At 46.6% G+C, this 12,144-nt stretch overlaps 1 protein-coding gene across 2 annotated transcripts in view; it reads right to left on the bottom strand.

The window, feature by feature from the left end:
• Positions 1–293: 293 nt before the first annotated feature.
• The window catches only part of EEF2K (eukaryotic elongation factor 2 kinase), an 85,084-nt gene continuing 73,233 nt past the window's right edge, over positions 294–12,144 (bottom strand). Inside the window, exons 16-17 of one of the 2 annotated variants that reach the window (XR_004055440.1) lie at positions 5,523–5,701; positions 294–1,453 (exon numbers count right to left, since the gene is read on the bottom strand). Coding sequence is in view for 1 of the 2 variants with exons in the window: in XM_010388599.2 (XP_010386901.1) it covers positions 1,344–1,453; positions 5,523–5,701 (289 nt within the window). In the remaining variant the exon portion in view is untranslated. The remainder of the gene's footprint in view (positions 1,454–5,522; positions 5,702–12,144) is intronic. The other variant, XM_010388599.2, reaches the window with a different exon arrangement.

The following is a 12,144-nucleotide window of genomic DNA, read 5'->3' as shown; positions in this document are numbered from 1 at the left end:
GAAATTAAACTAGAAGTTTAAAAAACAGCCAATAGGCCAGGCGCGGTGGCTCAAGCCTGTAATCCCAGCACTTTGGGAGGCCGAGACGGGCGGATCACGAGGTCAGGAGATCGAGACCATCCTGGCTAACACGGTGAAACACCGTCTCTACTAAAAATACAAAAACTAGCCGGGCGAGGTGGCGGGCGCCTGTGGTCCCAGCTACTCGGGAGGCTGAGGCAGGAGAATGGCGTAAACCCGGGAGGTGGAGCTTGCAGTGAGCTGAGATCTGGCCACTGCACTCCAGTCCGGGCGACAGAGCGAGACTCCACCTCAAAAAAAAAAAAAAAAAATAAAATAAAAATAAAATAAAAATAAAATAAAAATAAATAAAAAAAAATAAAAAATAAAAATAGAAAACAGCCAATATGCAGGTCCTTCCCCATGGTAGAAGGGAGCCTGGGTATTGTGCAATCTCACACCCACTGAAAAAATGCCATGCATGCCTCTAAATGCTCTGAGAAAGAACGCTTTGCACTAAGCCACAGCAACACACACCCCGTGACTTTGGAAAGCCAACGTGCAACGCTTCATTTCTTATCCTGATGCACAAAACACAGGGCTCCATGGGCCTGAGATTTCAGTCCAACCTGAAACGACTAGTGAGCAGAGCCCTAAAACTGTCCATTCAAGGCAAAAAGCACTTTCTTATATCTCGTGACAAAAAAAAAAAGAAAGAAAAATGAAAATAGAACCACAAAATGGGCAGACATGGTGGCTCACACCTGTAATCCCAGCACTTTGGGAGGCTGAGGCGGGTGGACCACCTGAGGTTAGGAGTTCGAGACCAGCCTGGCCAACATGGTGAAACCCCATCTCTACTACAAATGCAAAAATTAGCTGAGTGTGGTGGTGTGTGCCTGTAATCCCAGCTACTTGGGAGGCTGAGGCAGTAGAATCGCTTGAACCCAGGAGGCGGAGGTGGAGGTTGCAGTGAGCTGAGATCACATCATTGCACTCCAGCTTGGGTGACAGAGCAAGACTCTGTCTCAAAAAAAAAGAAAAAAAAAAAAAAAAGAACCGCAAAATGGTATGTTGGTTCATTAGGCTGCTTTTTTCAAGCCCCGCTTCCCCAGAATACTGCCCTAAGAGACAACTATAGAGTCTCTGCTGGTAGCTGCCAAGTAGCAAAGATATTTTCAAGAGTCAAAAAATGAAATACAAAATTTGATTTACAACACACTAAAAATGCTTTCCCTCCCCAAACTAAATAAGTTTTTTTTTTTTTTTTTCTTTGTTTGTTTGTTTTTAAATCTTTCCTCCTAGCCCTTTTGCTTGGGACTAGCTGACAGTGATTCTCCTGGTTACTCCTCCATCTGGGCCCAGGCCTCTTCAGCCTTTTGGTAGTACTGGTTGGCCAGTCGGCCCTTCATGGCTTCCATCGCTGCCTCTGCTGCCTGGGTATACAAGTCCCCTGAAAGACAGCAAAGGGGGGCACAAAGAGGTGAACCACCTGTTGTTTTTGCCAGCCCAGTGTCCCCCATCACCCTTCCCAGAAGAACACCCTGAGGTTTCCTTAAGAACTCAAACTACTCCGTGGGCCCTCTCCCTCCAGGTGTTCTTGGCAGGGCTCTAAAGGTGGGCCTGTGATCAACTCCGGCCAATCACAGCACTCTTCCCATCCCCCACCAAGCCACAGCTATTGGTCCAGACTTAGTCATGGCCAATCAAAGTAAGCCATCTACACAATAACTACTGTTGGTTTGGGGTATGTAGATGATTCAATTTGAGCCCATGAGAATCAGGGTGAGAACTTCTTCAGAACTAATTGGGGATGTGCAAAAGTAGAAGAAATGAAGACTTATAAACAGCTTCATGTCAGCTAGGTCAGGTTTCATCAGGTGAATTTGTGCAAAACATACAAATATACTTCGGGTTTTTGGAGCTTTTTGGATTTAGAAATTTCAAATTAAAAGATTATAGATTTGCATCATTCTTCTTTTTTTGAGATGGAGTCTCACTCTGTCACCCAAGCTGGAGTCCAGTGGTGGGATCTCAGCTCACTGTCACCACTGTCTCTGGGGTTCAAGCGATTCTCCTGTGTCAGCCTCCTGAGTAGCTGGGATTACAGGCACCTGTCACCATGCCTGGCTAATTTTTGTATTTTTAGTAAAGACAGGGTTTCACCATGTTGGCCAGGCTAGTCTCGGACTCCTGACCTCAGGTGATCCGCCCACCTTGGCCTCCCAAAGTGCTGGGGATTACAGGCATGAGCCACTGTGCCCAGCCTAGATTTGCATTATTCTTTGTTCATTTTTAAAATATAACTTAAAAACTTTTAAAACTTAGCCTCATAACTATGAAATTAGGAACTTAGTATGTTTATTATATGTTAGGGACTGAATACTGTGTCCCCACTAGGCTCCCCATCCATAAATTCATATGTTGAACTCTTCATTCACAAATGTCACTGCACTGCATTTCGAGACACACAGTCTGTGTCTTAGGCCACTTTATGTTGCTATGACAGAATTCCACAGACTAAATAATTTATAATGAAAATAAATTTATTTGGCTCACAGTTCTACAGCCTGGGAAGTCCAAGAGCATAGCACCAGCATCTGGCAACAGCCTTGGTGCTGCATCATCCCATGCCAGAAGGCAGAAGAGCAAGAGCGGTAGAAAGCAAGTGAGCAAGAGGGGGCCAAATTTGCTTTTATAACAAAGCTACTTTTGTGATGACTGACCAACTTGCATGATAACAACATTAATCACGTCTTAACAGTCCCACCTCTTTTTTTTTTTTTTTTTTTTTTTTTTTGAGACGGAGTCTCGCTCTGTCACCCAGGCTGGAGTGCAGTGGCCAGATCTCAGCTCACTGCAAGCTCCGCCTCCCGGGTTCACGCCATTCTCCTGCCTCAGCCTCCGGAGTAGCTGGGACTACAGGCGCCGCCACCTCGCCCGGCTAGTTTTTTGTATTTTTAGTAGAGACGGGGTTTCACCGTGTTAGCTAGGATGGTCTCGATCTCCTGACCTCGTGATCCGCCCGTCTCGGCCTCCCAAAGTGCTGGGATTACAGGCTTGAGCCACCGCGCCCGGCCTAGTCCCACCTCTTGACACCTTCACAATGGTGATTACAGTTCAACATGAGCTTTGGAGGGGAACGTTCATACTCTAGCAGCCTGTGAGGAGGTGATAAAGCTTAAATGAGGTCATAAGGGTTGGGCCTAATCACACAGAGCTCATGCCCTTTTAGGAAGCAGAAGAGACAGCAGAGCTCTCTTGCTGTCTCCCCACTTGCATCCAGGAGAAAGGTCATGTGAGGAAACAGTGAGAAAGCTGTTGTCTACAAGCCAGAAACCAAACTGGCCAGCACCTTGATCTTGGAATTCCCAGCTTCCAGAACTGTGAGAAATAATTTTTTTTGTTTTGTTTATTTGAGACAGGGTCTCACTCTGTTGCCCAGGCTGAAGTGCAGTGGTATGATCATGGCTCACTGCATGTGCCACCACACCCAGTTAATTAAAACAATTTCTTTCGTAGAGGCGAGGTTTACCTATGTTGCTCAGGCTGGTCTTGAACTCCTAGACTCAAGTGATCCTCCCATCTTGGCCTCCCAAAGTGCTGGGATTACAGGCATGAGCCACTGTGCCCAGCAATTTTTGTAGTTTAAACCACCCAGTCTATAGCATTTTGTTTTGGCAGCCCAAGAAGATTAATACATCATGTAACAGAAAAAAAATATATACAACTTATCTATCAACTGATGAGCGGATAAACAAAGGCTGTATACCCACCAAATGGAATATTACGTAGTAATAAGAAGGAATGAAGTACTGATACGTGCTTCAACACAGATAAATCTTGAAAAAGTTATGCTAAATGCAAGAAGCAGAGGCAAAAACCCACAAATTGTATACTCCCAGTTATATAAAATCTCCAGGATAGGCAAATCTATAGGGACAAAAAGTATAGTGGTTGCTAGGATGGGGGAGGACTGCTAACTGGTACGGGATTTCTTTTTGGGGTGATGGAAATGTTCTGCAATTACACTGTGGTGATAATTGCACAACATTATGACTACTATAGTAAAACCCACTAGGGCCAGGTGTAGTGGCTCATGTCTGTAATCCAAAGATTTTGGGAAGCCAAGGCAGGAGGATAGCTTGAGGCTAGGAGTTCAAAACCAGCCTGGGCAACACAGCAAGCCTCGGTCAATACAAAAACTTTAAAAAACTGGCTGGGTGTGCTGCTTGGGAGGCTGAGGCAAGAGGATTGCTTGAGCATAGGAGTTCCAGGCTGCAGTGAGCTATGACTGTGCCACTGCACGTCAGCCTGAGTGACATAGTGAGATTCTATCTCAAAGAGAAAAAGGGCCGGGCGCAGTGGCTCACGCCTGTAATCCCAGCACTTTGGGAGGCTGAGGGGGGTGGATCACGAGGTTAGGAGATCGAGACCATCCTGGCTAACACGGATATAAAAAATTAGCCAGGTGTGGTGGCGGGCACCTGTAGTCCCAGCTACTTGGGAGGCTGAGGCAGGAGAATGGCGTGAACCCAGGGGCGGAGCTTGCAGTGAGCCGAGATCACACCACTGCACTCCAGCCTGGGTGACAGAGTGACACTGTCTCAAAAAAAAAAAAAAAAAAAAAGAAAGAAAGAAAGAAAAGGAAAGAAGGCCAGGCATAATGGCTCACACCTATAATCCCAGCACTTCGGGAGGCCAAGGCGGGCAGATCACCTGAGATCAAGAGTTCAAGACCAGCCTGGCCAACATGGGGAAACCCCATCTCTACTAAAAATAGAAAAATTAGCTGGGTGTGTACCTGTAGTCCCAGCTATGCAGGAGATTGAGGCATGAGAATCACCTGAACCTGGGAGGCGAAGGTTGCAGTGAGCACAGATGGCCCACTGCGCTCCAGTCTGGGCTACAACAGTGAAACTCTGGGCCAGGCATGGTGGCTCACGCCTGTAATCCAGCACTTGAGAGGCTGAGGTGGGTGGATCACTTGAGGACAGGAGTTCCAGACCAGCCTGGCCAACATGGCGAAACCCCGTCTCTACTAAAAATACAAAAATTTGCTGTGCATGGTGGCACACCTGTAATCCCAGCTACTCAGGAGGCTGAGGCAGGAGAATCGCTGCAACTTGGGAGGTGGAGGCTGCAGCAAGCCAAGATCGCGCCATTGTACTCCAGCCTGGGCAATAGAGCCAGACCCCATCTCAAAAAAAAAAAAAAAAAAAAAAAAAAAAAAAAAAAAAAAAAAAAGGAAAGGAAAGGAAAAATCCCCCTATAAACTTTAAGATGGCAAATTTTGTTATGAAAATCTCAATTCAATTTTTAAAATTGCAACCCCCCCCAACAAAGCCCTAATATATAACCATTAAAATAACAATGTTCATCTTCACACTAGCTCCATAAATGCCCCTCCCTGGAGGAAGAGATTCAGCCTGTCATCTTGCCATAACCCCCAGTGGAATGGAAATTATGTCCCTCCCAGCCTGGCCCTGTTGCAGCCCAGGAGCAGGTCTGCCAGGCCCCACCTGATCTCTGCGGGTCCTTCTCCAGCCCATAGCCTCCTGTGAACAGCATCTCGGCCTCCCTGGCCAGCATCGTGTACCGGGGCTCGTCCTGCATTCCGTCGTACTCACCACCCTCATCACAGTCCGTCATCTCCAGGGCAGTTTTGTACCAGTGCAGGGCCTCCAGCCAGTCTCGGCACCTTGCCAGGAGATACAGAGGGAAAGGAGGAGGTTACCAAGGCAACAGGGCAGAGGGAGGAGGGCCTTCCAGCAGGAGGGGTGAGTCAGGGATCCCAGCAGGGCCACGACCTATGGTTCACAACCTATCTTGCCCAAGCCCAATACATCTATGAAGCACCTTCATATTGAGATATTCATTCATCCATTCACTCATTCATTCATTCATTCATTTTTGAGACAGAGTCTCATTCTGTCACCCAGCTGGAGTGCAGTGGTACAATCTCAGCCCACTGCAGCCTCTGCCTCTCAAGTTCAAGCGATTCTCCTGTCTCAGCCTCCTGAGTAGTTGGGAGTACAGGTGCATGCCACCACGCTCAGCTAATTTTTTGTATTTTTAGTAAAGACAGCATTTCACCATGTTGGCCAGGCTGGTCTCAAACTCCTAACCTTGAGTGATCCACCCACCTCAGCCTCCCAAAGTGCTGGGATTACAGACATGAGCCACCGTGCTCGGCCAATATTTATTAAGAGAGGAGTTGACCAGCCCAGGAAACAAAGAGAGAGACCCTGTCTCTACAAAAAAAACAAAACAAAACAAAACAAAAAAACAGTGACTATAGTAAAAAATAGTGTAATCGTATATTTTAAAATAACTAAGAGTATATGTAGTTTATACCACAATGAATAAATGCTTGAGGTGATGGATATCCCATTTACCCTGATGTGACTGTTATACATTCCACGCCCATATCAAAAGAGCTCATGTAACCCATATACACACTTACTATGTACCCACAAAAATTAAAAAATACAATAAACACACAAAAAAATAGCTGGGGGTGGTGATGGACACCTGTAGCCCCAGCTATTCCGGAGGCTGAGGTGGGAGGATTGCTTGAGCCCAGGAGTTAGAGGCTGCAGTGAGCTATGATCATGCCACTGCACTCCAGCCTGGGCAATAGAGTATGACCCTGTGTTTAAAAAAAAAAAAAAAAAAGCAGTCAAGTTACTTTCCTTAATAAAATCAGTATATTACAACAATTTGCCAATAGATGAAAGTAAAGGGAAGCTTAGCTAGGACACCCCTTGAGGAAGGGGCCCATTTTTATAGTTCGCACAGAGGCAGCCATGAGCTAGCATTAGCAATGGCTGAGTGCCCTAGCTAAGCTGTCCTCTGACTCGTAGAGAAGTGGATTGGGGGCGGGGTCCTCTGCAGAGGCAGCTAGAGCTGTCTGTACTAATGGCAATCACGTATGCTCTGCTGTGCCGGCCAGCTGTGATTTGCCTCCAGCACAATGCAGAACTCACCCCAGAATAACTGAGTCTCCTCTTCCAGCTCTGCCCCTCGACCCTCAACTCCTCCTACTGCAGCCCATGTATGGCCAAACCAGTCAGGGCACACATAGGTTCCAGCCAAACGCACACACCACAGAATACACAGCAAACAGGGCAGAGGGTTCTTTTTCTTTGGGTGTAATCTGTTTGAGTAATTATTTATAGTACATCAGGAAAGAGCAAATACAGTGACACAGATAAGGCCTGTGGGTCTCGTGAAACATTCCAGAAGCAATAGGTCTGATGACTTGCTGTCCCTGCCTTGCTGCCATGGTGCCCTCTGAGGCCCTGTCTGACAGGTGCTGCCCTCCAGGATGGGCTTCTGTTCGTCTGCCTTTGCCCCAGGCTCACGGGCTGCCATCCCTTCCCCAAACATACCCGCTCCCGCCTGCTGTGTGGCCTTTGCACCCGCTGTGCCCTCACCTTGGAAGATTTTTCCTCCAACTCTTTCTGCACCTGACTCCTTGCTCTGGTTGGAACGTGTGTCCCCTCCAAAACCCATGTTGAGATTGCTTGCCATTGTGAGGTATTAGGAGGTAGGATCTTTGAGAGGTGATTGGGCTTTGACGGTTCCGCCCTCATGAGTGGATTTCTGCCATTATGAGGAAAGTGGATTTATTCTAAAAGGGCAGGTTTAGCCCCCTTTTGCTCTCTCTTTTTTCTTTTCTTGAAATAGGATTTCACTGCATTGCCCAGGCAGGAGTGCAGTGACACAATCATAGCTCACTACAGCCTCAAAGTCCTGGGCTCCAGCAATCCTCCCATTTTAACCTCCTGAGTAGCTGGGATGACAGTGGCATGTCATCATGCCTGGCTAATTTTTAAAACTTTTTGTAGAGACACACTCTTATCAGGTTGCCCAAGCTGGTCCTGAACTCCTGGACTCAAATGATTCTCCTGCCTCAGCCTCCCAAAATGCTGGGATTACAGGCATAAGCCACTGTGCTTGGCTTGCTCTCCCTCCCTTTCCTTACCTTCTGCCATGTGATGACACAGCAAGAAGGCCCTTGCAAGATGCCGGCATATTGATATTAGACTTCCCAGCCTCCAGAACTAAGAGCCAGCAAATTTCTGTTCATGAGAAATTCCCCAGCCTCAGGTATTCTGTTACCAGCACAGAACAGGCTAAGACATTCAGCATCCCTCCAGTCTCAGCTCACATATCACCTCTTTAGAGATTCTGTCCCCAAACACTGTTTCTTACTACAACCACCAAAATCTTTAATTCTCCTTATTCACTTGTTTATCGTGGTGTCCCCTGACTAGAATGTAAGCTCCATGAAAGCAGGAGACCCTTGTCTGTTTTGCTGTATTTGTCTGCTGCATTCCCAGGGTCTGGCAAACAGCATAGGCTCAATGAATGGTAAATGAAAAAACGCAAACAAATGGCTGGCTGGCATGGTGATCAGGAAACAACCTTGACTTTATTTTATCTTATTAAAAAATGGCCAGATATGGTGGCTCATGCCTGTGATCCCAGCACTTTGGGAGGCCTAGGTTGGAGGATCTCTTGAGCCCATAAGTTTGAGACCAGCCTGGGCAACATGGCAAAACTCCAGCTCTACAAAAAATACAAGTTAGTTGGGTATGGTGGTGCATGCCTGTGGTCCTAGCTGCTCGAGAGGCTAAGGCGGGAGGATAGCCTGAGCCTGAGAGGTTGAGACTGCAGTGACCTATGATTACATCATTGCATTCTAGCCTGGGTGACAGCAAGACTGTGTCTCAAATAAATAAATAGATAAATAAATAAAAGTTAAATTTAAAAACTGAACCATTTGAAAATTATTGATGACATGCTCAACAAACTTTTTTTTTTTTTTAAAGACAGAGTTTCATGCTTGTTGCCCAGGCTGGAGTGGAATGATGTGATCTTGGCTCACTGCACCCTCCGCCTTCTGGGTTAAAGTGGTTCTCCTCCCTCAACCTCCCAAGTAGCTGAAGTAGCTGGGATTACAGGCACCTGTCACCACCCCAGCTAATTTTGTATTTTTAGTAGAGACAGTGTTTCAGAATGCTGTTCAGGCTGGTCTCAATCTCTTGACCTCGTGATCCACCTGCCTCAGCCTCCCAAAGTGTTAAGATTACAGGCATGAGCCACCATGCTGGGCCGAATTTTAACACTGACTAGGAGACACCAGACTAGATTATTTCTCTCCTTTCTTCTCTGACCCTCCCTGGTCTTAAAAGGCAAAGCAAAATTGGCCTGAAAACATTAAATGGGAAAGGCCTAATCGCTGAGCCCCACCTACCCCAACCCGATGCTATCCCATTGGTGAGGGCGCACATCCTTCCTTGGCGTTTCCAGCATCTTCTCCTTCCCCTACTGGATGGTAACTTCTGGGGCCTGAATCCCTTAAACACAAATTTGGGCCTGCGCAGAGCCCTGCCTTACCCATAGCTGGCCCTTAATTAATGTTCCTTGCATGGGAGGGGTTGGAACTTCTTTGAATAAGGAAGAAGAATAAGGAAATGACTAGAGCAGAAGCAATAAAGAAATATTTTTGATAGATTTAACTAAATAAATATTAAAAACCAGTGTGGCCCCAAACTCAGTAAACAATGGTCATTATGTGGCATCTGTGCCCTCCATCTATGGAAGACATATTCGGAAAAAAAAAAAAAAAAAGTCTTTTAAAGTGAAATGTGGCCAGGTACAGCAGCTCACACTTGTAATATCAGCACTTTGGGAGGCTGAGGTAGGAGGATTGTTTGAGGCCAGGAGTTTGAGACCAGCCTGGGCATCATAGCAAGCCCTTGTCTCTACAAAAAAGTACAAAAATTAGCCAGGTATGGTGGCACATGCCTATGGTCCCAGCTACTCAGGAGGCTTAAGCAGGAGGATCACTTGAGCCCAGAAGGTCAAAGCTGCAGTTAGCTATGATCACACCACTGCACTCCAGCCTGGGTAACAGAGAGACCCTGTCTCAAAAATAAATAAATACATAGATAAAAAACAGGCCAAGCATGGTGGCTCACATCTGTAATCCCAGCACTTTGGGAAGCCGAGGCAGGTGGGATTACCCGAGGTCAGGAGTTTGAGACCAGCCTAGTCAACATGGTGAAACCTTGTCTCTATTAAAAATACAAAAATTAGCTGGGTATCATGGTACACATCTGTAGTCCCAGCTACTGAGGAGGCTGAGGCAGGAGAATCGCTTGAACCTGGGAGGTGGAGGTTGCAGTGAGCTGAGATCACGCCATTGCACTCCAGCCTGGGAGACAGAGAAAGACTCTGTCTCAAAAATAAAATTAAAAAGCTGGGAGCGGTGGCTCAGGTCTATAATCCCAGCACTATGGGAGGCAGAGGCAGGTAGACTGCCTGAGGTCAGGAGTTCAAGACCAGCCTGGCCAATATGGTGAAATCCTGTCTCTATTTAAAATATAAAAATGAGCCGAGTATGGTGGCAGGCACCTGTAATATCAGCTACTTGGGAGGCTGAGGCAGGAGAATCAGTTGAACCCGGGAGGTGGAGGTTGCAGTGAAGTGAGATTGCACCAGTGCATTCAAGCCTGTTCGACAGAGTGAGAGTCTGTCTCAGAAATAAAAATAGTAATAATAAAATAAAAATAAAAAAAAAAGAGAAAAGTATACCAAAGGGTTAATAGCCTTAATATGTAAAGAATTTTTACAAATCAATAAAAACCTATCACCTCAAATAGAAATAAAAGGTAGACAAAGACCAGGAAGAGAAAGCACAGATGCAAATACTCAGTGCCCAGTTCCAGGCCCCACCCCATGCATGATGCGCTTCCCCAGTGCACTCAATGGGAACCATATGTATACACTGACATTTGACCTAATACAATCATGTCAATCTTTTTTGTTTACCTCTCTTCCATGCCAGTAGACAGTACATTGGAGGAGGGGTGAGAAGATGTAAGTTGGCTCTGCCACTTGCTAAATATTTGACCATGGGCAAGCCCCTTTACATCTCGGAACTAGTTTAGTCACCCACAAAATAGAGCCAAAATACCTGCCCTAGTCAGGCGTGGTGGCTCACACCTGTAATCCCATTGGGAGGCTGAGGACGGAAGTTTGCTTGAGCCCACAAGTTCGAGACCAGTCTGAACAACATAATGAGACCCCATCTCTACCAAAAATTTAAAAATGTAGATGGGTGTGGTGGTACATGCCTGTAGTCCCAGCTACTCAGGAGGCTGAGGTGGGAGGACTGCATGAGCCCAGGAGGTAGAGGTTGCAGTGAGCTATGATGGCACCACTGTCCTCCAGCCTGGGTGACAGAGCGAGATCCTATTTCTAAAATATAATAATAAGTAGGAAAAATCAATTAAAATCACCCATAATCCTAACTAGGGATACCCACCCTGACCTGGATGCTGCATATTCTTTCAGATTTTTTTCTCAGGCAAATCATTACCTATACTGGCTACAGTGGCTGCCCCATATCACATGACTTGTATCTTTTTTTTTTTTTTTTTGAGAGGGAGTCTTGCTCTGTCGCCCAGGCTGGAGTGCAGTGACGCGATCTTGGCTCACTGCAACCTCTGCCTCCTGGGTTCAAGCGATTCTCCTGCCTCAGCCTCCGGAGTAGCTGGGATTACAGGTGTGTGCCACCACGCCGGCTAATTTTTTTTTTTTTTTTTTTTTTGTATTTTTAGTACATATGGGGTTTCACCATGTTGGTCAGTCTGGTCTTGAACTCCTGACCTCGTGATCCACCTACCTCGGCCTCCCAAAGTGCTAAGATTACAGGCGTGAGCCACCACGCCCGGCCCTAATTTCTATATTTTTCAGTAGAGACAGGGTTTTGCCATGTTGGCAAGGCTGGTCTTGAAATCCTGACCTGAAGTGATCTGCCCGCCTTGGCCTCCCAAAGTACTGGGATTACAGGCATGAGCCACCATGCCCGGCCATACCATGTGCTTTATGTGCCAGGCACTGCGAGGGTTATAGTCATCGTCTCATTTACCCTTCAAGGGACAACCCCAGGATACAGGTGCTATAATTACTCCCAGTTTGCAATATGAAGAAACTGAGGCCAGGGAGTTACGTAAAATAAGTTGCCCATAGTTGCTGGACTGGTCATGGAACAGCCAAGACTGGAACCCAGGCCTGTGCTGATACCTAGGGCAAGCACCCAGCTGCAGCCCAGGTTCCCACCAGCTC

The sequence above is a fragment of the Rhinopithecus roxellana genome, chromosome 20 (genome assembly GCF_007565055.1).
Source record: "Rhinopithecus roxellana isolate Shanxi Qingling chromosome 20, ASM756505v1, whole genome shotgun sequence".
In the NCBI taxonomy this organism is placed as follows: domain Eukaryota; kingdom Metazoa; phylum Chordata; class Mammalia; order Primates; family Cercopithecidae; genus Rhinopithecus; species Rhinopithecus roxellana.
The sequence above is the reverse complement of the archived record's forward strand: the minus strand, read 5'-3'. Positions and strand labels throughout refer to the sequence as shown.